The following is a 25,430-nucleotide window of genomic DNA, read 5'->3' on the forward strand; positions in this document are numbered from 1 at the left end:
ACTACAGTATACTATAATTATTAATTACGTTATAATAATAAGCTGTTTCCTGACTAGTGACTACTATATTTATATTATATACATATTTCATAGTTTAGCTATCTACGGTAATAATTTTATCTATATCTGAACATGTATTATGTTTTTTTTACTATCATCGTAAATGTTAAAACAATTTAGTTTACGTTTACTAGTCTATTAATATTGTGCTAACACTGTTAACAATGTGTAGTTCCTATGGAAATTAAATATCAGTTATTGTTGTTTCATTATTTGTATCGTTATGACGTGTGAAACCTACTAAATTATAAATTAAAAAATGTAACTCGAATGTTATACTATGAATTTTTTGAGACAATTCAAACAAACTAATTCGAAACAGTTTGAGTGTAAACATATTTCTAAAGCCATTGTTTTTAAATAATTTATAATTTTGATTAAGTGATCTATAAAAAAAGCAAAATGTTTTTTAGTCATTCTTCGGTAATGTCAAAAAAACTTACAATTAAACAGGAAAATAAAGATGAAGTTCAACTTAAACAGCAACAAAGGTATATTGTCGTAAATTTATCAATTTTGATTTTTGACGAGCTCAAAGTCAATTCCTAAATAAATTTTGAAAAAAATCTATTTGTAATTTTGTTATCTGCCTATAACATTAATAAGTAATAACAATAGATGATCCAATTGGGCTATTATTTGTAACCTACATTTTTTTAATATCACATTTATAATACAATGGAAATTCGTTTCCGAAAATTTAAAAATTTCCGAACAGAAAAATTTTGATTCCCAAAAAGTTATTGGTTTAAAAAAAAAAGAAAGTGAAGTAAGAAAAATTATTTTAAAACAAAAAAAAAAACAGACTAATAACTTCATATTTTAAGCTCTGATACATTTAAAAATAGTAAATACTCGTAATTTAAACGTCGGATTTTCTTTACTGGGTTGGTTTATCATACGACGCAATACGCATAGGTATGTGAATATTATACGCCACGAAATATTGAATGGTAACGGAGTTAAATAGTTTTAATAACTGACTGCTCGTAAATATCTTTTAATAAAATATAAATATATAATATTTACATGTTAATTTAGTGTTTATCAATGAAATAAATGTTATTTTAGTAAATTGTTATTACAAATGCATAGGTTTATATAGGTAAATATCGGTTATATTAAATGGTTGATATAATGAATAACTATAAGAATTAATAGCTTATTTTAATGAGATTTTATAGTGTTTACAGAAATATTCCATTTCTAAAAGCAAAATCAACCGATAAAAAAAAAAACAAATCGATTCAAGCACATAACTACGAGTGCGTTGTAATGAATGAAAAGGAAAATGGAAAATGGAAATTTAATCTCGTGAAATCTAACGATCAACACATTAACTGTCAACTGCAGTAAGTAAATGAATAGTTTATATTATATTATTTCGTTCAATTGACCAAGAAATCTCATATTAAATTTGATCATATAACTCTCTAACAGGCAGTGTCATAATGTCATATTTAATTTTGATGGTGACTTAATCATTGCTATGAACAGACATTTTTCTTTTTATTTTAGTCAAAATTTTGAGTTGAATAATGGATTAAACATGTTGAGAATATTTTGTTTTTTTCTAAATCATGAACTCTTATGGTTATTTGAGGCCTTTTTTTTAGTAGGTACTTTTCTACTTTTTGAAAATTTAAATTAAATTTTACATATTAAAATTAAAAGCATTTATTTTCTAGTTATAATATCATTTGTACATTATAAATTATAATATATTTTTATATAATACATTTGTTATTATTATTGTAGCAATTAAATGTAATATACCTAGTATTATTAAAATAGAAAATTATGAGCATGTGAAACGTTATTTTGATTTTTATCATTTTTTTACATTCTATGACAATATTAATAATTTATAGATGGGTATTTTTCTAATGCTGAAAAAGTTGAGAATATTTTGTTCACGAATGTCAAATAATAATAACAACTAAAAAATATACTTAAATACATAAATTATGTAAAATTTTAAGTACCAACTAAGTTACTTAATCATAAATCAAGTATAATATTAAAATTTATTATAACAGCTATAATTTAACTAGTCGAATAATCATGCGTGGGTAACAGTAAATATGGGATTTTTAAATTTCTAGCTGGAATGATAAAGTATTAAAATAATGCTAGAATTAAGTCAGTAATGAGTATAGAAATAGTGAGTCCAAAAAAAAGTTCAGTTTTTGTTATAGATGTTAATGACTTAATGACTAACTAAGGAGCTTCCGGGCCTATTATTAATTATCTATAGACTCTTTAAATATGATGATTGATGGTTATGTAAAAATATAATATAATATAATAAAGTAGGTTTTATTTTTATTTTTTTATTTTATTATTATTTTCTAACAACACTTATGCTTATTGTAAAAATAATATATTTACAGATTGTATAATAAAACAAATTAAACACAAAAAAAAAATAATAATAAAGTAGATAATAGTAATGTTTAAATACCAAATAAAGTGTTTGTGATAGTTAATGTTATTACTTATTTGTTATTATTATTGTCTATTGAGCATGTTTTGGATTAAAAATAATTTTGACAATACTTTATGGTTATACCTGATGTCCCCAAACCCGATGTTAATAATTTATTAGTTTTAGGATAACATTGGTTTGTGAAGGAAATACCCCTCTATAGTCGGTGAGCTTTGGGGATACGAGCTATAAATACCCCGTATCCTTTAAGACAAAATCTAAAATACACCGTTGGTAGGTACCTACCTAAATAAATAAAAATTGAAAAATATATCTAAATACCAACAGAAAGTTGAATAACTCAAATAATTGGAAAATTATTTCAACTGGTAAAGTAAAACATTTCAATAACACAACAAAATTAGGAATCTAACAATTCAGAGCAATCTGTAATTTTTAAAACCAAAGGGCGAAGGCGAAACAGTCGATACCAAAAGATAAAATAAAATAAATAATAAATAATAAATATTAATAATATCATGTTTGCTTTGTTTACCTCTAAACTCGTTCAAAGTTAGTAACAAGATAGCACTGAGCTGATAACATAATGTGCGTTCTATGGTTATAAACTTCAAAAAAACAGCCGGGTTTTATCATTTTAAAATCAAAATAATAAATACATAGTTAATGTTTTTAATGTCTTAATTTTAAAAAAACTAGAAAACACAATACAAATTTGAATATTTGTTTTTAATGTTTCTATTATTGTAAATATTATGCTCGTTTAAATTAGTGTATGGTTATTGAATTTATCAAATGCATTAAATCATCGATTCCAGAGATTGATTGATAGTAAGTATACTTATTTTCAATGTAAATGTAAATTATTTTTTATGAAATAGTATAATTATTTAATGTATGTCTTTGATCTTTCTTGTATTTTTTTTATTATAAATTTACATTAGATGTTAGTTCTTATTGTAATTTGTTAAAGACCATTTACTAATAGTCATATTTTATGAATTTTAAATATTTTAGAAAGAACTCTTTCTATGAAAGTATAACTAGACTTTAAATATTTCATGATATATCAAGAACTTAATTCTTTTAGTAATATACTTCATTAATTTAATGTAATTAAATTTAAAGTAATCGTTTATTGAATTGCTTATAGGTGTTAATATTTAACATTTCTTAATTAATTTACGTAATGAAATGTTAATTGATTACAACCGGTAAGAAATACTTATTTAGATTTATTAAATTTATTTTAATAGTATTTGTCAGATATCATAGCTTTGTATATTATTATAAAATAATGTATATATTATTTCTGTGCATCATTTAGTTGATCTTATTTATAACAAATTCTATACTTACTTTTCAGAGCCAAAAAAACCATGTCATCTGTACGCATGCAACATTTTGTAACTAGATTGAAGTCTAAAAACTTTGAGATCCGTAAACGTGCTGCTCGAGATTTGAATCTCTATGTAATTATTAAAAATGTTCATAAACCTTTACCTAAATAAACATTAATTTATGTTTGATTATTATTCTATAAGGTTAAAACTGAACTACGTGAAGTATCAGCTGAAGAGCGAGCAGTTTTTAATGATGAATTTAACCAACATATTTATGAAATGGTGTCAAGTTCTGATAGCAATGAGAAAATTGGTGGAATACTTGCTATATGTGAGTATAATACAGTTGTAAAAAGTATTTATCATATAATATTGGTTATTGAAAAATTATTTATTTTGGCATTTGAATAAAACAAAAACATATCAATAGGTCTTCAAATTACACATTTTTTATGTTTACTTTTTATTTTTTTACTACAATATATCAATTATTATTAAATTGTTTTGAAATAATTAGCTTATGTCATGTGTTTATTTCACTTGAATTGTAAACATTTATTAATAATCCATTAATAATGAAGCAAATTAGGCTGTGAAAGAGGAGGCTTGTTAAGAAATATTAAATGACATCACTTTATATTTAAAAACATTACTCCGCATTAAATTAAAAATTCAAATACATTGAATTGGTATATTTAAAAATGTAAGTTTCTTATTTTAATGTATATAAGTATTGTATAATTTTAAAGTTGTTCATTAATTTTAATCTAATATTAAATTATTGTGACTAAAAAATTAAATATATGTTTGTCTTCAACTGATAGTGTTAAACATAATATTTTAATTGTATTAGAATTTTTAAGTTTATTTAATTGTGTATGAGTAGCAGTGTTGACAAATTAATAGATATAATATAAATCATTAAACTGATAAAATTGTAAACAGATTTTAATAAAATGATCTAAACTTGTTAAAGTTCAATTCAATTGGTTAGTATTGTTAGTATTCTTTTAATTATTATTACTTATTATTAGTCTTAAAAAATATTTTAGACATTTTTATAAATAAAATAATCTAAAATATTTTATTTGTTGATTAATATTTTATTAATTGATGGCATTATTAAATTAATTTTTTACAGTGTGTTTAATTGGTGCTGATGTTGGTAATAAAAATAACCGTATTAGTAGATTTGCAAACTATCTACGTAATTTATTGCCATCTGCCGATTCGGCAGTAATGGAGCTTGCTGCCAAAACTGTTGGAAAATTAGCCTTGGACTCTGGTACTTATGCAGACCAGTATGTTGAATTTGAAGTAAAAAGAGCATTTGAATGGTTAGGTGGTGTACGAAATGAACAAAAACGATATGCAGCAGTGAGTAAACATAATTTTTTTTTATTAATATTATTATTGGTATAAATGATCATAATAATAAAATTTATTTGTTTATATAAGGTGCTCATACTCAGAGAAATTGCTACTATGGTTCCAACTCTTTTCTTTCAACATGCAGCTCAGTTTTTTGATTTAGTATTGAATGTAGCTCGTGACCCAAAACCAAACATTAGAGATGGAGCTGTAGAAGCTTTAAGAGCAGCACTTGTTGTAACTGCTCAAAGAGAAACTTCTAAACAAACACAGAAGTCTGAATGGTACTAATAAAAAATATATCAAATATACATCTAATCTGATTTATCTCTGTCAAAATCTTTTTCTAATTATATATAATTTTTGAAAATTAATACTTAGTATAAAATGTGTTTCCTTATTTCTTACAAACTTAGACAAAAAATGTATAGAGTTAATTTATTTGAATATTTTGGAAATTAATTGTTATTTCTCATTATATTTTCAAAATGTTATTGAATTTTCTAGTTTTAAAAGGGAATACATTAAATATGTGGGTGGGTATGTTTAAAGTAAAATATGGTGAAATATGCTGTTTATTATATCTAAACTTGTGTTGCTAATTTAATGTTGTTTTTTCTTCTGTTAGGTACAAGCAATGTTATGAAGAAGTTATGAATGGAATTGATGATTCTATAAACAAAGAAAAAGGCATTGTTCGGGATGATAAAATACATGGGTCATTATTAGTGCTAAATGAATTGCTTAGGGTCAGCAATATTAATTGGGAGAGACGAAATGACTCTTTGATGCAGAGATTGCAGTGGGATCAAAGTCAGACTAATGCAGTTAGTATATTTATGGCAAATTTCATGAAGCTTTTAATTTTACTTAACAATAAATTTTACTCATCTTATTTTCCTAAAATATTCCCTAATAGTAATTTATAAATCCTATGTTATATAATAATTTATCATATTTATCATTCATTTTAATTCTTATTCTATATTCTTAACCTATGATTTTTCATAAACTTATAGATAAAAAAAAAAAAAAAAAAAACTTTTTTTTTTCTTTTACTTAATAAAAAATATAACAATTCTATTACCATGATTGTTAATTTAGTAGTTAAGAAAAAAAAAATTAATTTAAATAATAAAATTTAAAAAAGTGTTTGGTTTTAGGAAATATTGAGTTTACTACCTCGGACAAAGTCTGCTTTGAAAGGGCTGGTTGGTGGTTCTGGACGAACAGATGATGATTCAGTAAGAATTGCGTCATCAGGTATTCGATATGAAAGCAGTGCTTGCAAAAATTTACTTCAAGAAAACTTTGATCGAGTGTGTTCATCAGCAATATCTCATAGGATGTGTAGAAATCTTTTAGTGAATTCTGCTCTGATGAAATTGCTTCCTAGATTAGCTGCATTCAATAAATCAATTTTTGTTCAAAAGTATTACTGTACTATTTTAATAATTTTATCGATATATTTTTAAAAACATTTTATTTTCTAGTTATTTAAATTCTTCAATGCTGTTTCTTCTTGCAACTATTCGTGGTCGTGATCGTGATCAACGAACTTATGCATTTGTTGCTGTTGGTCTAGTGGCAATAGCTATTGAAGATCATATCAAGCCATATTTATCTAAAATTCTAGAATTAATACGTAGTTTCTTACCATCTAAGGTATATTTTTTTTCTTTTCAAATTTAACTTGTGATCACCAGTATAATATATTTTATTATTGTATTAATTATATTTTTAACACTTTTATAGGATAGTTCAAAAAAAAAACCAACAAATCCTGAACCAGCGGTTTATGTTTGTATTACATTATTGGGAATCGCAACTCAACATAACATTAAGAATGATCTTAAAGAACTTCTTGAACCTATGTTGGCCATGGGTCTCAGTCCTACACTCACAATAGCTTTTAAAGAATTGGCAGTAGCTGTACCTGCATTGAAAAAAGATATATCTGATGGTTAAAAAAAGTTTATTTAAGTTTCATTTTCTTAAACTTTAAATATTATTTTTTTTTTTAGGATTGCTGAAAATACTGTCTCAAGTGCTTAACAACCGTAGTTCTTCAATACCATTGCCAATATCTGTTACTAGTTCTGCACTTAGTTTGTCATTAATACCATCAGTTCTTGAGTCTCAAAATATTTCAAATATTGTTTTGGCGCTCAGAACACTTGGTAGCTTTAACTTTGAAGGTTAATATATATTATATTATAATTAAATTTGTATTATAATTAATAAATAAGAGTAAGTAAAAATTTGACTAATAATAATATTTTTAGGACATTCTTTACTGCAATTTTTGCGTCGCTGTGCTGAACATTATCTAGGAAGTGAACAACAAGAAGTTCGAATTGAATCTGTTCGAACATGTAGTCGTTTATTACGTTTGGCAATTGAGTCACCTCAAAGTAAAACATCTCATACAGTTAGATATACAATTTCTACAGTTATCAAGCAACTGCTTGTTGTTGGAGTTTCTGATACTGGTCAGTAAGATAAATGTTACTCATATATAAAATTTAAAATTGAGAACAGATAATAATTTGATTTGTTTTCTTATTATGTTAGATCCTGATGTGCGTTATGTAGTATTTGAGAATCTCGACCGTAGTTTTGATTTTTATCTAGCTCAAGTTCATAATCTTACTGCATTATTTATGGCTATGAATGATGTGAATTTTGAAATAAGAGAAATGGCTCTCTGTACTATAGGGCGTCTTAGCCTGGTAAATCCTGCTTATGTAATGCCACCATTACGCAAAACACTAATGCAGGTTTGTGTAATTATTTATTAATAATCTTATTTGTAATAAAATATAAAAATGATGAAAATTAAACTGAATATTTGATAAATTGTTGATATTAGTGTTTGACTGAACTTGAACATAGTGGAATGGGTCGTAATAAAGAGCAAAGTGCCAGAATGATTGACCACATGACTGTTCATGCTCCTCGTCTTGTGTCTCCATATGTGCAACCAGTTTTAAAAATATTAGTTCCTAAACTTCATGAACCGGATTTAAATCCAAGTATTTTAATAAGTATTCTTGCATGTATTGGAGATTTGGCACAGGTAAGTTTAGTATAGTTTAATTTTATTCAAAATAAAATAATTATTTGCTTGTTTTTGGTTGAAATTAACAGGTAAATGGAGAAGAAATGTGTTGTTGGACTGATGAATTGTTGCCTTTCTTATTGGACATGTTAGGTGATGGTGGATCACAAGAAAAACGTGGAGTTGCTTTGTGGGTACTAGGTAAATTAGTTGAAGGACTTGGCTATGTAATTCAACCATATGAAAAATATCCTTCATTATTGGACACTTTACTTGGATTTTTAAAAACTGAACAACAACCTATAGTCAGGTGCATTTGTGCATTTAATAAAATAGTTTACTCATTTACTAATATGATTTTCTTATTTTTGCCTTAGAAGAGAAACAATTCGGGTACTCGGGCTCCTTGGAGCCTTAGATCCCTACAAACATAAAATGAACTTGGGACAGATTGATTCTCAAATTGAGTCTACTGCTTTACTTTCAATGACTGATCCACGTCCTATATCAGAAACTGAATGGACGACTAGTGAAATGTTAGTAAATATGAGTTCATCAACATTGGAAGAATATTATCCAGCTGTAGCAGTTGCAACACTTATACGTATTATTCGTGATCCAAATTTATTTCAACATCACACTATGGTTGTACAAGTTAGTTAAAATGGTTGTATATTATATTTTATATATATTTTTTTTTATGCCAAAAAATAACTTAATTTACATTGTAAAGTGAATGATAATGAGTCTACTTGATACATTTATTGTATTAAGTATTATCTATTTATATACCTTAACAGTTAAGATCTTCAATTATTACTCAAGTATTCATTATTGAGTTTTAATGTTTGTGTACTAATTATAATTAATATATAATATGTTATATTTTAGGCTATTACATTTATCTTTCAATCTTTGGGTATAAAATGTGTAGCATACATACCACAAGTTATGCCTAGTTTTTTAAACGTAATTCGTACAGCAGATGCTAACTTCAGAGAATATCTATTCCAGCAGTTGGGTGTACTTATAAATATTGTTGGTCCACACATTCGAAACTATTTGGATGATATATTTTTGTTAATTAAAGTTAGTTATTGCATTAAACATTTTAAAATTTCTAATTAAACATGTTTTTATGTAAAAAATAAACTTGTTTTTTTTTTTAGGAATTATGGATCCCAAATAGTTCACTTCAATGTACTTTAATTCAACTAGTTGAATACATAGTTGTGGCACTTGGAGCTCAATTCAAAACTTACTTATCTCAATTAATGCCTAACATATTAAGAATACTTTATCATGATTCTAGTAAAAATCGCAATGTTACTAAGAGAGTGAGATATTATTCATTGTGATAATTAATTACTTTTATTATTTTTTCTATAAATTAATATGTACATTATGTATTATTATTTATTTATATTATAATTTATAAAATTTTAGATGGTTGTAGCGTTATGCAAATTTGGTATTAATTTGGATGAATATTTACACATGATTATGCCACCACTTGTAAATTTATTTGATGCTACTGAACATCCTACTCAAGTCAGCCAGGTGGCAATGGAAACTGTTGCACAGTTAGCATACACTTTAGATTTTACCGACTATGCATCACGTATAATACATGGAATTGTATGAATATTTGTCATAGTTTTGGGTAATATTATTTAATAAATTTGTTGAATGTCTTTTAGGTGAACTCCATCGAAAGTACACCAGAACTTAGAAAAACTGCTATGGAAACATTATGTGCATTGATATGTCAGTTGGGTCGTAAATATACAATATTTATGCCACTTGTTGCACGCACTTTAAATAAATGCCAATACAATTATCCTCCTTATGACATGCTTATTACTTATATATCATCAGTGTGTGATCAAATTAATGTCATGAAAAAATATTATTTTCTAACTTAACTTTTTTTTTAGAATAATGATGGAAGCCTAGAAGAAAATCTTTTGCTTTCTAGACACAAGCAGTTCAAAAGTAAAAAGGAAGTTGGCATACATCTAGTTGGAGATTCGGCTACTATAATAAAGAAGGTTAAAATAAAAATAGTTTTGAGGAATATTGTATAAATAATATTACCATAAAATGGAAATAAGCTCTCTTGTTGTGTATATAGTATATTACCTATTAATTAAGTATAAATTATAATAAAACGACAAAATAAATAACTTGTTTTTAATTTTTGCAATGACTGTATTTTAATGTTATGTTTCTTGTATTGTTTTATAGATGCATACGTCATTACCTAATTTACAAAAAGCATGGTTAGCAAATCGTTGTGTATCTAAAGATGATTGGCTAGAATGGTTAAGACGACTTGGCATTGATTTCTTGAAAGAATCACCATCACCAGCACTGCGTTCATGTTGGGCACTTGCCCAAACATATTCTCAGTTGCCCAAAGATCTTTTCAATGCAGCATTTGTCAGTTGTTGGACAGAATTAACAGAACCACTTAGAAAAGAGCTGATACAGACCTTAGAACAAGCATTAATGGTTTCTGATCTTCCTGAAATGACACAAACTATATTGAACTTGGCTGAATTTATGGATCACTGTGAAAAAGGAACATTGCCAATTGATCCTCATATACTTGGTGAAAGAGCTATGGACTGTCGAGCTTATGCAAAAGCATTGCATTATAAAGAAGACGAGTATGTCAAAGAGATAAATAATCAAGTATGCCCCAATATTATTGAATCACTCATATCTATCAACAATAAATTACAACAAAAAGAAGCAGCATCAGGTACATAAAAAATTATTAATTTAATAAAATCGTTGTTAATTAATGTGTTAATTATTATTATTAATGTGAACTAGGTTTATTGGAAGTGGTTATGAGTAAACAAGAAGAAGACCAAGAACCCGGTGAACAGTTGAAAATACAAGCTAGATGGTTTGAAAAATTACACAACTGGGAACAAGCATTGTCATGTTATGAAGGATTTTTGCAAAAGGAACCAAATGATATAGAATGGTCATTAGGAGAAATGAGGTAGGCTACATTTATAATATTTAACAATCAATTCTTAGAATGTATAAATTAATTTAATGACAGGTGTTTGGAATCTCTGGGTGAATGGGGAAAACTAAATAATGTAGCTGCTTCTCATTGGGCACATTTTCCTGAGAGTGGGCGTGAAAAAATGTCAAGGCTTGCTGCGGCAGCAGCTTGGGGATTAAAACAGTGGCAACAAATGGCAATTTATGTGGATTTCATACCAAGAGACACCATGGACGGAGCTTTTTACAGAGCAGTCTTATCTATTCATGGAGAACAGTATGAACACGCTCAAAAAGTATGAAATATACTTTATCATATATAAAAATTGATTTATACAATATAACTAAAAATTATTTATGTTTATAGTTTATTGATTTGGCTCGGGAAATTTTGGATACTGAGCTTACAGCCGCTGCAGCAGAAAGTTATCAGCGAGCTTATGGTGCCATGGTTTCCGTACAAATGTTGTCTGAACTTGAAGAAGTCATTCAATATAAACTGAAACCAGAAAAACGTCAGATAATTTATAGAGTCTGGTGGGACAGGCTTCAGGTATTAATAATCATAGAAAGTTTGATTCATTTAAAATTTTAAAATGGCTTTAGGGATGTCAAAGAGTTGTTGAAGATTGGCAACGTATAATTCAAGTACATTCATTGGTGTTAAGCCCTGAAGAAGATATGCATACATGGCTTAAGTATGCCGCTTTGTGTCGTAAATCATCACGTTTGGTAAATTTCTTTCTATTTTATTTTGAAGTTATTTAGAAAGTGTATAAATGTTTTTTTTTTAAATTTCAAATTATATGTTAAGGTATTATCTCATAAGACTCTTACTACATTGCTGGGTACCGATCCTTCAAAAAATCTTACTGATCCATTACCAATGACTCATCCTCATGTCACATTTGCATACATTAAGCATATGTGGACTTCTGGAACCAAATTGGAAGCCTTCAAGTAAATAATAAATATTTAATAGTTACATAGGTACACATTTTGTACAACAATTTATAGACATTATTTGTTTTTTATTTTTAGTCATTTGAATAGTTTAATTCAAAATGTGCTGCCACAATTAAAACGAAAAGGAAAAGATAATGAAAAACTTAGAAGTGATCCTACTAAAAAACTGTTGGCGAGGTTTGGTTAAAATTATAATAAGTTTTATACTTTTATTTTAATTTATATATAAAATAATTTATATTTTGCAGATGTTATTTAAAGTTAGGATATTGGCAAGAAGAGCTTCAGGGTTTGACAGAACTGTCAATACCCAATATTTTAGATAACTACTTTGCGGCAACATTTCATGATCCCAGTTGGTATAAAGCATGGCATTCGTGGGCGTATATGAATTTTGAAACTGTTCTTTTCTACAAACATCAACAAAATAAGTCACAAACAAATGATCAAGCTACAGAAAAAGGAGAAGTTGATAAAGATGATTCTGAGGTGATAAAATTAGTTTTAAGTTCTTACTATTATTCCTTATTTTTTAACATAATTTTTAATTTTTATAGTGTCCAAAGTCTGAAAAATATATTAAACGGTTTACTGTACCTGCAGTTGAAGGATTTTTTAGATCTATCTCATTATCTCAAGGTAGTTCACTACAAGATACATTAAGACTTTTAACTCTTTGGTTTGAGTATGGTCAATATCATCATGTCTATGAAGCTATTGTTGATGGCTTGAAATCTAGTCAAATCAATACGTGGTTACAAGTAATTATTTGCAAAATTTATACTTAAACAAAACTATACCATATATATCTGAAATTGTGGCTTAGGTGATACCTCAACTGATTGCTCGTATTGACACGCCTCGCACACTGGTCAGCCGTCTTATTCAAGTTCAGTTAATTGATATAGGCAAACACCATCCACAGGCTTTAGTTTATCCACTTACTGTGGCAAATAAATCTGCCAGTGATGCACGAAAGAATGCTGCAAGAAAAATCTTAAAAACAATGTGTGAGCATAGTCCAAATTTAGTGCAGCAAGCAGTCATGGTTAGTGATGAACTACTTAGGGTTGCTATACTTTGGCATGAGTTGTGGCATGAGGCCTTGGAAGAAGCCAGTAGGTTGTACTTTGGTGAAAATAATGTGAAAGGGATGTATGAAGTTTTAGAACCATTGCATGCTATGCTAGAAAAAGGACCTCAGACTCTGAAAGAAACTTCATTTAATCAAGTATGTACTAAAAAATATATTTACTATGTATGCATAAATAAAATAATTAAAAAACATATTTATAAATTTTTATTTAGACATATGGTAGAGATTTGGTTGAAGCTTTAGAATGGTGTAATCGTTATCTAGTTTCTGGTAATAATCGTGACTTGAATCAAGCATGGGATTTATATTATCATGTTTTCCGTCGAATATCAAGGCAATTGCCTCAACTTACAAGTTTAGAACTTCAGTATGTCAGTCCACAATTACATCAAAGTCGTAATATGGAACTTGCAGTTCCCGGTTCATATATACCTGGTCAACCTATAGTCAGGATTGCTTACATTCAGAGCTCATTGACTGTAATTAGTTCTAAGCAACGTCCTCGCAAATTAGTTATTAAAGGTAGTGATGGGAACGAATTTATGTTCCTTTTGAAAGGTCATGAAGATCTTAGACAAGATGAAAGAGTAATGCAACTTTTTGGCTTGGTCAACACACTGTTGCTTAATGATCCCGACACATTTAGACGAAATTTAACTATTCAGGTGCTTGTTATTTTTTAATATTTTTTCTTGCACATTATGCTTTAAATATCAATTTATCTATGATTTTTATTTTAAAATACTTCCAGAGATATGCTGTTATACCTTTATCTACAAACTCTGGACTTATTGGTTGGGTTCCTCATTGTGACACATTGCACACTCTAATACGTGATTTTAGAGAAAAGAAGAAGACATTATTGAATATAGAACATAGAATCATGTTAAGAGTAATATTTATATTTCCAATATTAAAAATTTTAAATTGTTATAAATACTACTTGTATCTTAAACAAGTTATTATTTTTAGATGGCACCAAATTATGATCATTTAACATTAATGCAAAAGGTTGAAGTTTTTGAACACGCTTTAAATAATACCACAGGAGATGATCTAGCAAGATTACTTTGGCTCAAGTCTCCATCATCTGAAGTTTGGTTTGATCGTAGAACTAATTACACAAGGTCATTGGCCGTGATGTCTATGGTTGGCTATATACTCGGACTAGGAGACAGGTAAAATTAATTGTTAAAAATATATTATTATACTAGAATACTTGATGGACCATACTTGTTATCTTATTTTTAATTTTCCTCGTCAAACAAATTAAAAATAGTATAGTGGCTCACTCTGTATTTACTTATATTTTTAAATTAAATTGTTGGATCTGTGTTGTTTGGGCTAATACAATATTTTATTTTAAGACATCCTTCAAACTTGATGTTGGATCGTTTAAGTGGAAAAATACTACATATTGATTTTGGTGATTGTTTTGAAGTGGCTATGACACGTGAAAAGTTCCCTGAAAAAATTCCTTTCAGACTTACTAGAATGCTTATTAATGCTATGGAAGTATGTATAATTAATTAAACAGTTTTTGAGTAGTATTAAAAGTTTTTATTGCATTATTAGATCACTGGTATTGAGGGAACCTATCGTAGAACATGTGAAAGTGTCATGACTGTGCTTCGAAACAACAAAGACAGCTTGATGGCTGTACTAGAAGCTTTTGTCTATGACCCATTGTTAAATTGGCGTTTAATGGAAGCTGGCGTTGGTGCACGGAGAACAGCAGCCGCAACTGCTGGTGCTACAGTTGTTGGAACAAATCCTATCAGTGCAGCTTCTGCTGCTACTACAGTTTCGGAAGAAGTGAGCATGGCTACTAGTTTTGCAGCTTCTCTTAGTAAAAAAACTGCTCCTTTGAATGTTGGTCCAGGAGGTGATAATGGTATGTTAACAAAATTACAAATTTAACAGTATAGTCTGTCTAATGAAAAAAAGTATCATTTTGAGCATGTAGACTGAGCTACAAGCCAGTTTTAAGCTGAATTTGGTGAGGGTATTAAGCACATAATGGAGTTGGGATGTTCAGAAATATCTGGTTTTCATGAGACAGACTATAGTATTGCAGTTTAAAGTGTAATTTTAGTATATAATACGCTTGATGGGTGGTGTTTAGGTAATATTGAGACTGAGCCAACTGAAGCATTGAACATGAAAGCTTTAGCAATTGTCACTAGAGTTCGTGAAAAATTGACTGGTAAAGATTTTATACACGAACAAGAACTAACTGTTCCCAGACAAGTAAATTTACTCATACAACAGGCCACTGCTAATGAAAACCTTTGTCAATGCTACATTGGTTGGTAAGTATGAATTAATGAATTATTTGCTTTTATTTCTATTTGAATTTAATTTTTAAGTATTAGTCAGATTCAAACTATAATTTAATAAAAATTAAAATAAATCCTTGAAAAAGTTTAAATTATGACATTTTCTTAATTATATTTTCATTTTTTTTTTTTTTATATATATATTTATACGAGTAGCTATAGTTTTTAATGTCACATAATGTTATATTTCCATTATTTACTGTCATTTTTTATTATAATTTTTGTAAAATAAATTCTGATATATTTATTTTTATTTTCAGGTGTCCGTTCTGGTAAAATTTCATACTACGTCTGTTGTTAAAGAATTACACAATATACTATACATTATTGTTATTACATTTTATACACTAATTTAAGATTAAGAATGTTTTAAAATGTTTAATGTAGGTATATGAAATTTGTACATATTTTTTGTTTTTATTTAAAATTATTTCCATTTTTGCCCTATTGTATAAAAACCAATTTGGTGCATTTGTATTTTGAAATTTTTGTTTTTATGTTTTTGATCAAGCCTATGTTATTTTTACTTGATGCCAAGATTCAATATTGTATACTGTAAACTACACAACTCTACAAAATGTATATCAAACAATTAATAAAATATTTAAAGCAAAAATTATTGATACAAGTTCATATATATGTTGATGTATAAATATAGTTATTTAAATATCTTTATATTAAAAAAAAAAATCAATATCAACTTGATTCGTATTAGAATTTATTTTACATTTGACTACTTAGTTATTATTTTATTAAATGTAGCCAGATAAAACGAACTATTATAACTATTTTTTCAACATCCATCATAGCAATATAATCAGAGGAATTAATATTATGTGCTTCAAAGATTTTTACCTTGTTGGGTAACCATTGATAAAATCAAAATGTTTTTTTGAAATTTTTAAAATTAACTATCTATTAATCAAAGTAAATTGACTAATTTTAATGATAGATACAAAATGTCTGTGATTCACGATCATAGTCATATTAACACGAGAGGTGCTTCGACTGTACTTTACTAAAAATTCAAAACAGATGTTTTTGGAATAGGTAAGTTATTTTATAGAGCTTGAGTTCATAATTAAGCTATTTTTCAATATCAAAATTAATCACTATAGTTATTTTAGAGATGTGCCTATTTAATTGTTTATAATGCCTTAAGTATCCATAAAATCAGTTATGAATATGTTCAATTTTGATTATTACGTTACAATAGAGAGATTGACGAGGATCCTAAATAAGTGAATCATATTCTCAAATAAAATAAACAAGAGAAAAATACAATATTTCTAAGCAAATTGGATGTTTGAACTCTGAACAATTATAGTGTATGAAATCAAATACATGAAGAGCTGTATTAGTTGTATTACACGTAGTAGTATTTATCTAGATTTCGCAGTATTTTCATTTTTTTTTTTTCGATAACTTTTTTTGTTCCTTGGTTAAAAAGCTTAAAAATTCAATATACGGTTTCTCGTGATTTTTTAAGCGTACAATTATAATTATATATAGTCAAAATTTTCACAATCTGCGTAGATTAAATTGATAATTATTGCAAATCGCTGTTAATCAATGATAACGTTTCAAATAAAAACCAACAACAAAAAATTTTTATTTATTTATTTCAATACGATCTGCAGTAGCTGTCTGAATATAAGTATGTACCTACTACCTACCTCAGGTACCTGTTTTTTTAAAATTTTATCTCACACAGCCCCGCGTTCGGGAATATTATACCATTTTATATTTTTCTATGCTGTATTACGCGCGGTGAAATCCTTTAGTGCGCTTTCACGACGAACGTTGCTTAACCGCGCTTACCGCGGGCTCTGTCTCGGTACCTACTGCGCGCGGTAGGTTATCCGGTATAAACCTGTGTGCACGTAGACCGTAGCTAAGTTTACTGTCGACAGTCGTTGAGCTGCCTCAGTGCCTCGGCCGGAACTAACTTGCACTGCAGCGTACTCAGTTATTCGGTCGCACTATATAGTCGGCATGTCCGGTTCAGCCGGGCCTACGTTTGGTTCCGCAGACACTTGTCGTATTGAAGGGGCGGGCGGCGGCCGGTGCCATCTCAATATAACTTAGTCTAGTCTGCGTAATTTTCCTAGACGATTGGTGTCGGGAAATGTGCCGGTGAAGGTTTAGTCGGTATCTGTTGCACCGAAGCGGCGGCAGCCGGTGATCGGATATCGACTGCATCGCCGTCTCAAACATTATCACCGCCACTATTGTTATTGGGCATTGAACCGTGTATGGTCTAGTCATCGAATCGGTAAAATCGTGACACTCGCCGAAACATTTTTAGACTGACGGTTTATTGGTGACGGTTCGATCGAGACCGACTGCATCATAGGGAACCACAGCGGACGGGGACTGGATAGTGGATACTAATATCAGACGTAATATTCTGCACGTCCGGCAAAATATTTGTACGATAAATTCACCATCGGAAATCGGAATAGAATAAATAATTCGATATTTTATTCTTCGTGACAATAATACAGAAATTAGACTGTGACACTGCAGACATGAATATTATATATTTCAACACTATATAGTTAGCAATATCTAAAAAAGACGATAATTTTTGGTATCTGTTTTATTTTCGTAAGTATTAGCATTCCCAAACAATAGTCGGGAGATCTCATTTTGCGAGCGTTCTAAATCTCGGTTTCTAAAGTATTTTAATAAGATACAATATACTTTATATATACTATAATATAGTCTCATTTACAATCTAAAAAGAATTTTATAACTTTTATATTTTGGTTACCTATTGGCTATTTTTAGATTCAGAGTGGAACGATGAATTTATAAATTTTTACAATAACATGTAATTATATATTATATATATATATATGTGTGTGTGTGTGTATGTATACACTATACACGATAATTAATCGGAAAAATGCTTCAATTTTCAACTTTGAGAGTAGTTTTGGGTAGCGAATAAGAATTATTTTGTACTTTAAAGAGATTATAATTAAAAATTCACAGTTATTTTGAATGAAGTAGAAATATTAGGGAAAATAGAAAAAATATGCGGGTAAAAACTAAAAACTATTGATTTTACGCAAATCCAATTTTTATTTTATTGGTATAACTCTAAAACAAATAACCGTAGATAATTGAGATTTTTATCAAATGATTATATATTCATTTTCTATACATAATATAGTAATTTAAAAAGTATTTAAACTCGTTTGGAACTATTTATAGACATTTCAATTTATTTTTTTAACTTTTATTTCTAAAAATGTAGATAAAAATTGTTTTGCTCGTATAAAAAATATGTAAGGTCTTTGATAATTATTATTATTAATAATTAATTTATTATATTTTATTAAAGAAATAGTTTAAATAAACAAATTAGGTAATAGAGATTGTTATTTATCTTATAACATTTTTTATTACTCACTTAAATAATACATAATTATATAATATTAAGGTTCTATGCTTATGTATTGAATGATGAGTACTAATCTAACATTATAATCTTCAATGTCAATATTTATTTTAATAAATTTAAAACAAAATAATAATTATTAGTAATTATTGCATTTATTATATTATAATAAATTAATAACTATTATCGACGATTGCCGTGGTTTATACTGTATAGGCATAAATTTTTAATTTGTCATTAAATAATATTATTATTACTATTATTAATTATTGTTTTCCGTCTAAGGTTAAATAACAAGCTTTTGTTAATAATACAATGTTGAATTACAAAGGCGTCGAGTTAGAGTACATTTTTAATTTTAAAATGTATGAGGGGCCTTTTAATTAATTGGGAACTTTGAGCCCAAAAGCCCTAATAATTATACCTATGTTTATCATATAATTTTTAACTACACACACATTAATTGTCGCACATATCTACATAATGTTACATCGGTAGATATGACTATAAATTCTAAGTACTTTATGAAAATTTATATTTTTATTATATCTGAAAAAAGTTTATTTTAAAATGCGTTTTAATAGTTATTCTAAAACGAAAAATGTTCATAAAAATTTTCCATAACGTACTATTGTCATGAAATGAACGAAAATAGTACCTACGTTTTGGATTATAGTAAATATTAAAATACCAAAATATTAGGTTTATACTTGAAAAATTAATATACATATATATTTAATCACTAAATCTAAATATAGGTACATCACATTTTATTTATTTTCAATTAATCTATATTGTTTTTTTGAAGAAAATATGTACTTATACAATTGCTTATCCTGAAAAATTAATATTTTTTCAAGAGTAAGTTTTAAATTACCATATTTCGTAATTTAACTGAACTGATTAGAATACTCAACGCGAATAAAAAAAAAAAATGTTTTTAACTCATAATATATAATCGTTAATGATGGCACTGATCGTATGTAATTCTGTTGTATAATTACGCAATTGAAACATTATGTTATACAATCGAAAAGTTACTATGAAATTGTCTGCTCTAACGAAATATTGTCATTCAGATCGTTTATATATTCCGTATCGACATAGTATCTGCAACACACGATTTTTGTAGTTTATTTCGAAGAAAATATAATCGCCAGTTTTTGTTTGTGTCTAGAAAAATGGATCGTTGGACGGACAGAGTCTTCTTGGTGACTGAAGCCAATTCAGAGATCGGGCGGTCTATCATTGTCGAACTGTCCAAATATCCTTTGAAAATCGTCGCTGTAGCTCGGGATATCATCTTATTACAAGTATTACTAAAATAGCGTTTCTTCATAGTTATATATAGAACATAATAACAATACTGAATTTATGTAAAAATTGTTAAACCTTTGATTGGTATCAATGGTATCTATTAGGATTTAGAGGATGGCTAAAACATTACAGGTCACCCCCATTTCTATTAGTTTTCTATGGACCATTTTGATCTTTGTCTAGACCTCCATGGTTTCCATGTTATTTACAAGTTTTTTTTCCATTATAGGTATTATACCCCTAAAAATCTCAAAAAGCAAAAAAAACAATTCTTCTATTTATTTGTTTATTATTATCTCGTAATAACTTTCTTCGTTTCTTTTTACACTAAATATTTTCCAAACCATTATATACATGAAACAATATAAAAATTTAATTTAAGAAATTAATTGTAAATACAATAATTATTTATCATTAATCATTAGGTCATATTATCTATGCTTATTGCCAACTTTTTAGGTTTAAAAACAAAAACAATTTTAAAATTGTCTATAAAATCAAAGTATTAGTGTTGCTTAATATTAAATATCAACTATTAAGTGCTTGGAAGTTGGTAGGATATTCAAAATTTAAAAGTTAGAAATTTTTAAATTTTGTTTTTCTATAACATTGAACAATAAAAATAACGAAATATTAATAATCGTCTTGAATCCGTGCACAGAAATTTACCAACGAGTTACAGTCTTCCGTTGCTAAAATTTATCCGATTCAATGTGATTTGACTAATAAATCGGAAATAATAAATGTGTTCAAATGGATCGAAACCACCATCGGCCAAGGAGTGTCGGTTACGATCAATAACGCCAATACATCGATTAACAGCAAAATTTTGGGTGCGTATTATTTATCACGTGCGGAGAGGCGTCAGATTTATTCTAATTGTGAGAGGGGACGAGTCAGAGAAAATTTCTGTAATTATAAGCGTTGTTCATAACTGCTAACTTTCAAAAAAAGCTCGTTGTTTAAACCACACACTTTTATATTTTAATCTCGCATATTTTCCTCAAATTAAACTGTTCAATATCGTACAAATCAATATATATATATATCAATAACATATACATTTATCTAAAATAACATTATCATTTAGTACCGCACACTATACCTAGTTAAACATATTTAAACAAGATCACAAAATCTGAAATCAAATTTAGACTCATACGAAACAACAACATAAACTGTACACATAAAGTATGTAGGGAAAAAGAAAAATATATTTTAAATGTATATAATCGTTTAATGACCAAAGAAATAAATTTAATTGATTATTTAAAAACATTAGGGTGTAAATTTATTTCAATATAATTATACATAAAATTATTTTTAATTTATACTAAATTATTTTTTTATAATAAAATATGCTTAATTTTTAACTGTCAATCAAATGTGTGTGGTTTTGAACTATCAACCTTTCAAATTTACCTTTTTAATAATAGAATAAATATGTGCAGTATTGAACAATGCAAAATGTGTGGTTATGAACGGTAAATGTGTGGTAATGACAACCACTGCCAATTATGTGTGGCAGGTATAGTTTAAAAATATTGAATTGCATGTGAGATTTATTTATGGTGTGTTTCATTTTAGACAATACAACGATAATGATTTATATATGTTAACTAATATATTGCAAGTTTTTACTTTATTTACTTATAAAATAACTTATGAAATTATATAGTATTTGGACTTATCATTGGTGGTTGATTAGAAATGAGCCAGTACAAAAGATCTGAGAAATTTATGTTAAGTGAAAAAATAAAAATACTTTTTGTTATGATGGGTTTAAATATAATTCGAGACAAAATAATTATATGTGCGTGTTTCAGACGGCGAAACGAATGACTGGAAATATTTGTTCAATCTTAATTTTATCGCAGTAATTACATGTTGTAGAGAGTCGAGTAAATCGATGAAGAAATACGGAATTGATGGACACATAATAAATATAAACAGGTAGAGTACCTTTATTTAAAAAATTTAAAATAAGCATAATATTAATCATTTCAACATCTAATCAAAATATTATATTATGTATAATTTTATTATTTTTAAGGTTTACTGGTTATATAAATATTTATAATTATAATTTATACTTTTATTTTAACAAATATTGTGAAAGTTAGTGCGAGCATTTAAAAAATGCTTCAATTTAATAATTTAAAAATAAATATTACATTATTTGACTATATATATATAACACAAAGTACAATTAATAATCAATAGTATAACTAATATATTATATTATAATTTAACTACATTAGGTAATATTCCTATTGTTTTTTTATAATTAACATTAATTTATTCTTAAAATGTCTCTGTTGTCATGCAGTGCAGTTATATGAAAACTAAAAGGGAGGATTATCACTAATCTGGTTGGTTTTATTTTTAGCACTGCTGGATGCACCATGCTACCATATCCAGGAGAAAAAGTGTACAATGCTTCGAAAACTGCAGTTGCGTATTTAACTGAAGGGTTTAGACACGAGCTCATTAGTGATGGATTGAAAGTCAAAGTAACTGTAAGTCTTAAGAATAATTGTGGTTAAACACTATGTTTTTACAATTTCCTTTTTTATGGGCATACAAATAAAAGAGTAATAATAATTAATTAATAAATGATTTTGGTGTAATACAATATCCATTGGGTATAGCGTATTCAAATGTTGGGCTTTAATTAATTAATAATTATTTTAGTGGTGCTTGAATAATAAAATAATTTGTTAATTTATTTTTTATTCATGTAGAGTATTAATCCTGGAAAAGTAAACAATGAAGCTATCGGAAATGTTTTAGAGAATAAAAATTCTATTTTGTCGATGAAGCCCGAAAGAGTAGCGTCTACGGTGATTTTTGCACTAACTCAGCCGTCTGATGTTGTGGTAAGTGAAATTTAAAATAAATCAATTCGAAAACAATTAAATAGACTAACTGAATGGATTATATACATAAATATTATAACTCTAAATACTAGGCACTCTCAATTGCTAAAATTTTGCTTGCTTTTCAAAGAACTCAATTTTTTCGATAGAATGTTTGTAAGTTGTTTTCAAAAAAACATATGTTATTAGGAGATATCTACTATATAAAAGTGTCTCATTATGTATAATATATATATTATATTATAATGTAAACAAACTATTCACAAATTTTATTACGAAACAAATTCATAATAATTAAAAATAATAAAATTAAAATTATAATTTCAATAGTTACAGACTTATTAGTGAAATGCATTTTTAAATGTGTAAAAAAAATATTGTATTAATTTTTCATTTGTAAATATTGAACAAGTTATATCTATCAAAATATAAATGATATAATAACGTCATATAAATATTTAAAAAAAAAAATAGTTAGTAGTAAATAGTTTATTCATACATAATTGTTGTTTCAAAAACAATTGATTACTACCTAGATACTATATAGTATATAAACGATTTTTAAGACTGCACAGAAGGTTGGAAATTACAACTTTAATTTTATAATGCCGTAGTATCTATTTACAATGTTGATCGAATTGATGATACAAAAACGGGAAATTTTTTTAATATTCCTGGAAGTTCACATGAAAATTATACTGAAAAAACAGCGAAAACGATGAACACGTGACATAACCACTTGTGCCCCGTTTTTAGAGCGATGAGTATAATTTTCCACACGAGATATGGGTAACTCGTATACGTATACGTATCCATACGTAAGTTCATACACGAAATAATCATAAAGAATACGAATTTTCTTCCGATATTATTTATACTTAAGACCGATAATGTGTAACCGTTTACTTGCTGTGTTTCGTGTGGGAATTTACCAAAATTCTATCAGGAATCGTTTTTTGAACAACGTACTGATATTTTATTTTTATAGAGTTTTTAAACAAAAACAATTAATCATCTTCAGTATCGTTACTTGTTTTTTTTTTTAACCAACACGACGTGTCATATATAGACAACAGTTTCGCGAAATAATGATAATGAAGACAATATATTATATACAATATTTCTATCGAATATATAATAATTATCTACTATTTAAGCACCTATACTAACGTTATTGGCTAAAAGATCTATAATAATTGCCTTGTACATATGTTTCAGATTGGTGATCTGACCATTCTATCCGTGGGTGAAACCATACAAACGTATCCTCCACCCATCATATCCTTAAAGTAATATATATTCGACATAATATGTTTTTATACAGATAATAAATACGGCTTTGACGGACACATCGGATATATAAATATATAATATATGTTGTTTGTATATTATTTAACGATTGATTAGCATAAGGTCGAGTTTAGAAATAATTTAATAAATGCTATCGTCGTCTAGCCTCTAGGATGTTATCACGAGTGTTAATTCAAATATATAAATTATATACACAATAAGCAATTAATTTATGCCAATTATCCTGTGAAGAATTATATTATCAAAATAAAGTAGTACCTGTATAATAATTAAAATTATTATATTTATTATACTGAATTGCGTTCTGCGTTCATAAAAATTGTTTTTTTTTTTTTTTATTATTTAATAAATCAACCACGGCCCATTAACTCATTGTAAATTTATCGAATCTTTGGTAATTGTTCACGGAACTTAGCGCATAAGAATTTAAATGACTGATCCCAAATCGTTGTGAAATGAATGTCAAAATAAATTTGAAAAAAGCATGAAAACATAAAATAACGCTCGTTATTATATACCTGATTATCGACCGTTTAAAAATGACGCAAGACACAAAAGTGCACAGCAACATCGTGAAATGCACATAATACTGAACGTCACGTAATAACGCGAAAACACCAAATTGTATTGAAAGATTCCTAGAAATTTAGCTCTTCTGCGCTGTATACGAAAATACAGGTCCGAAGCTGTGTAACCGATGCAGACATTTTACGCATCGGTGTCGCGATAACAAACCTTTTAAATATTATTTTTGCTATACGGATAGGATTAATGCACCGCAGACTGATCGATATCGATTACGTTA

General features: G+C 27.4%; 2 protein-coding genes across 2 annotated transcripts; both read left to right on the forward strand.

The window, feature by feature from the left end:
- Nucleotides 1–458: 458 nt before the first annotated feature.
- On the forward strand, nucleotides 459–16,091 carry LOC112599818 (serine/threonine-protein kinase mTOR). The gene is made up of 38 exons (XM_025346883.1): nucleotides 459–551; nucleotides 1,245–1,412; nucleotides 3,876–3,981; nucleotides 4,054–4,183; nucleotides 4,994–5,229; nucleotides 5,311–5,507; nucleotides 5,852–6,050; nucleotides 6,387–6,655; nucleotides 6,717–6,888; nucleotides 6,979–7,186; nucleotides 7,248–7,421; nucleotides 7,509–7,715; nucleotides 7,798–8,003; nucleotides 8,096–8,302; nucleotides 8,374–8,594; nucleotides 8,662–8,938; nucleotides 9,176–9,373; nucleotides 9,454–9,621; nucleotides 9,731–9,922; nucleotides 9,985–10,161; nucleotides 10,222–10,335; nucleotides 10,532–11,051; nucleotides 11,126–11,300; nucleotides 11,364–11,604; nucleotides 11,676–11,861; nucleotides 11,915–12,040; nucleotides 12,123–12,268; nucleotides 12,350–12,451; nucleotides 12,523–12,763; nucleotides 12,832–13,035; nucleotides 13,101–13,505; nucleotides 13,583–14,035; nucleotides 14,122–14,262; nucleotides 14,343–14,548; nucleotides 14,738–14,885; nucleotides 14,946–15,264; nucleotides 15,496–15,682; nucleotides 15,970–16,091. The coding sequence occupies exons 1-38, from the start codon at nucleotides 463–465 to the stop codon at nucleotides 15,983–15,985; spliced, it is 7,731 nt and encodes a 2,576-aa protein (XP_025202668.1). The 5' UTR covers nucleotides 459–462; the 3' UTR covers nucleotides 15,986–16,091.
- A 4,048-nt stretch (nucleotides 16,092–20,139) lies between these two features.
- On the forward strand, nucleotides 20,140–24,778 carry LOC112598366 (farnesol dehydrogenase-like). The gene is made up of 6 exons (XM_025344797.1): nucleotides 20,140–20,431; nucleotides 21,097–21,268; nucleotides 22,262–22,388; nucleotides 22,825–22,954; nucleotides 23,180–23,314; nucleotides 24,533–24,778. The coding sequence occupies exons 1-6, from the start codon at nucleotides 20,300–20,302 to the stop codon at nucleotides 24,605–24,607; spliced, it is 771 nt and encodes a 256-aa protein (XP_025200582.1). The 5' UTR covers nucleotides 20,140–20,299; the 3' UTR covers nucleotides 24,608–24,778.
- Nucleotides 24,779–25,430: the final 652 nt, after the last annotated feature.

Source organism: Melanaphis sacchari, unplaced genomic scaffold, assembly GCF_002803265.2.
Source record: "Melanaphis sacchari strain LSU unplaced genomic scaffold, SCAv2.0 Contig0_pilon_pilon, whole genome shotgun sequence".
Taxonomy (NCBI): Eukaryota; Metazoa; Arthropoda; class Insecta; order Hemiptera; family Aphididae; genus Melanaphis; species Melanaphis sacchari.

Excerpts from the sequence above, each read along its gene's own strand:
- LOC112598366 (XM_025344797.1), top strand. The coding sequence starts at position 20,300 with ATGGATCGTTGGACGGACAGAGTCTTCTTGGTGACTGAAGCCAATTCA. Across the intron at positions 20,432-21,096 it reads GGGATATCATCTTATTACAA|AAATTTACCAACGAGTTACA; the intron begins GTATTACTAAAA and ends ATCCGTGCACAG. Across the intron at positions 22,955-23,179 it reads GATTGAAAGTCAAAGTAACT|AGTATTAATCCTGGAAAAGT; the intron begins GTAAGTCTTAAG and ends TTATTCATGTAG.
- LOC112599818 (XM_025346883.1), top strand. The coding sequence starts at position 463 with ATGTTTTTTAGTCATTCTTCGGTAATGTCAAAAAAACTTACAATTAAA. Across the intron at positions 4,184-4,993 it reads TGGTGGAATACTTGCTATAT|TGTGTTTAATTGGTGCTGAT; the intron begins GTGAGTATAATA and ends AATTTTTTACAG. Across the intron at positions 11,052-11,125 it reads ACAAAAAGAAGCAGCATCAG|GTTTATTGGAAGTGGTTATG; the intron begins GTACATAAAAAA and ends AATGTGAACTAG.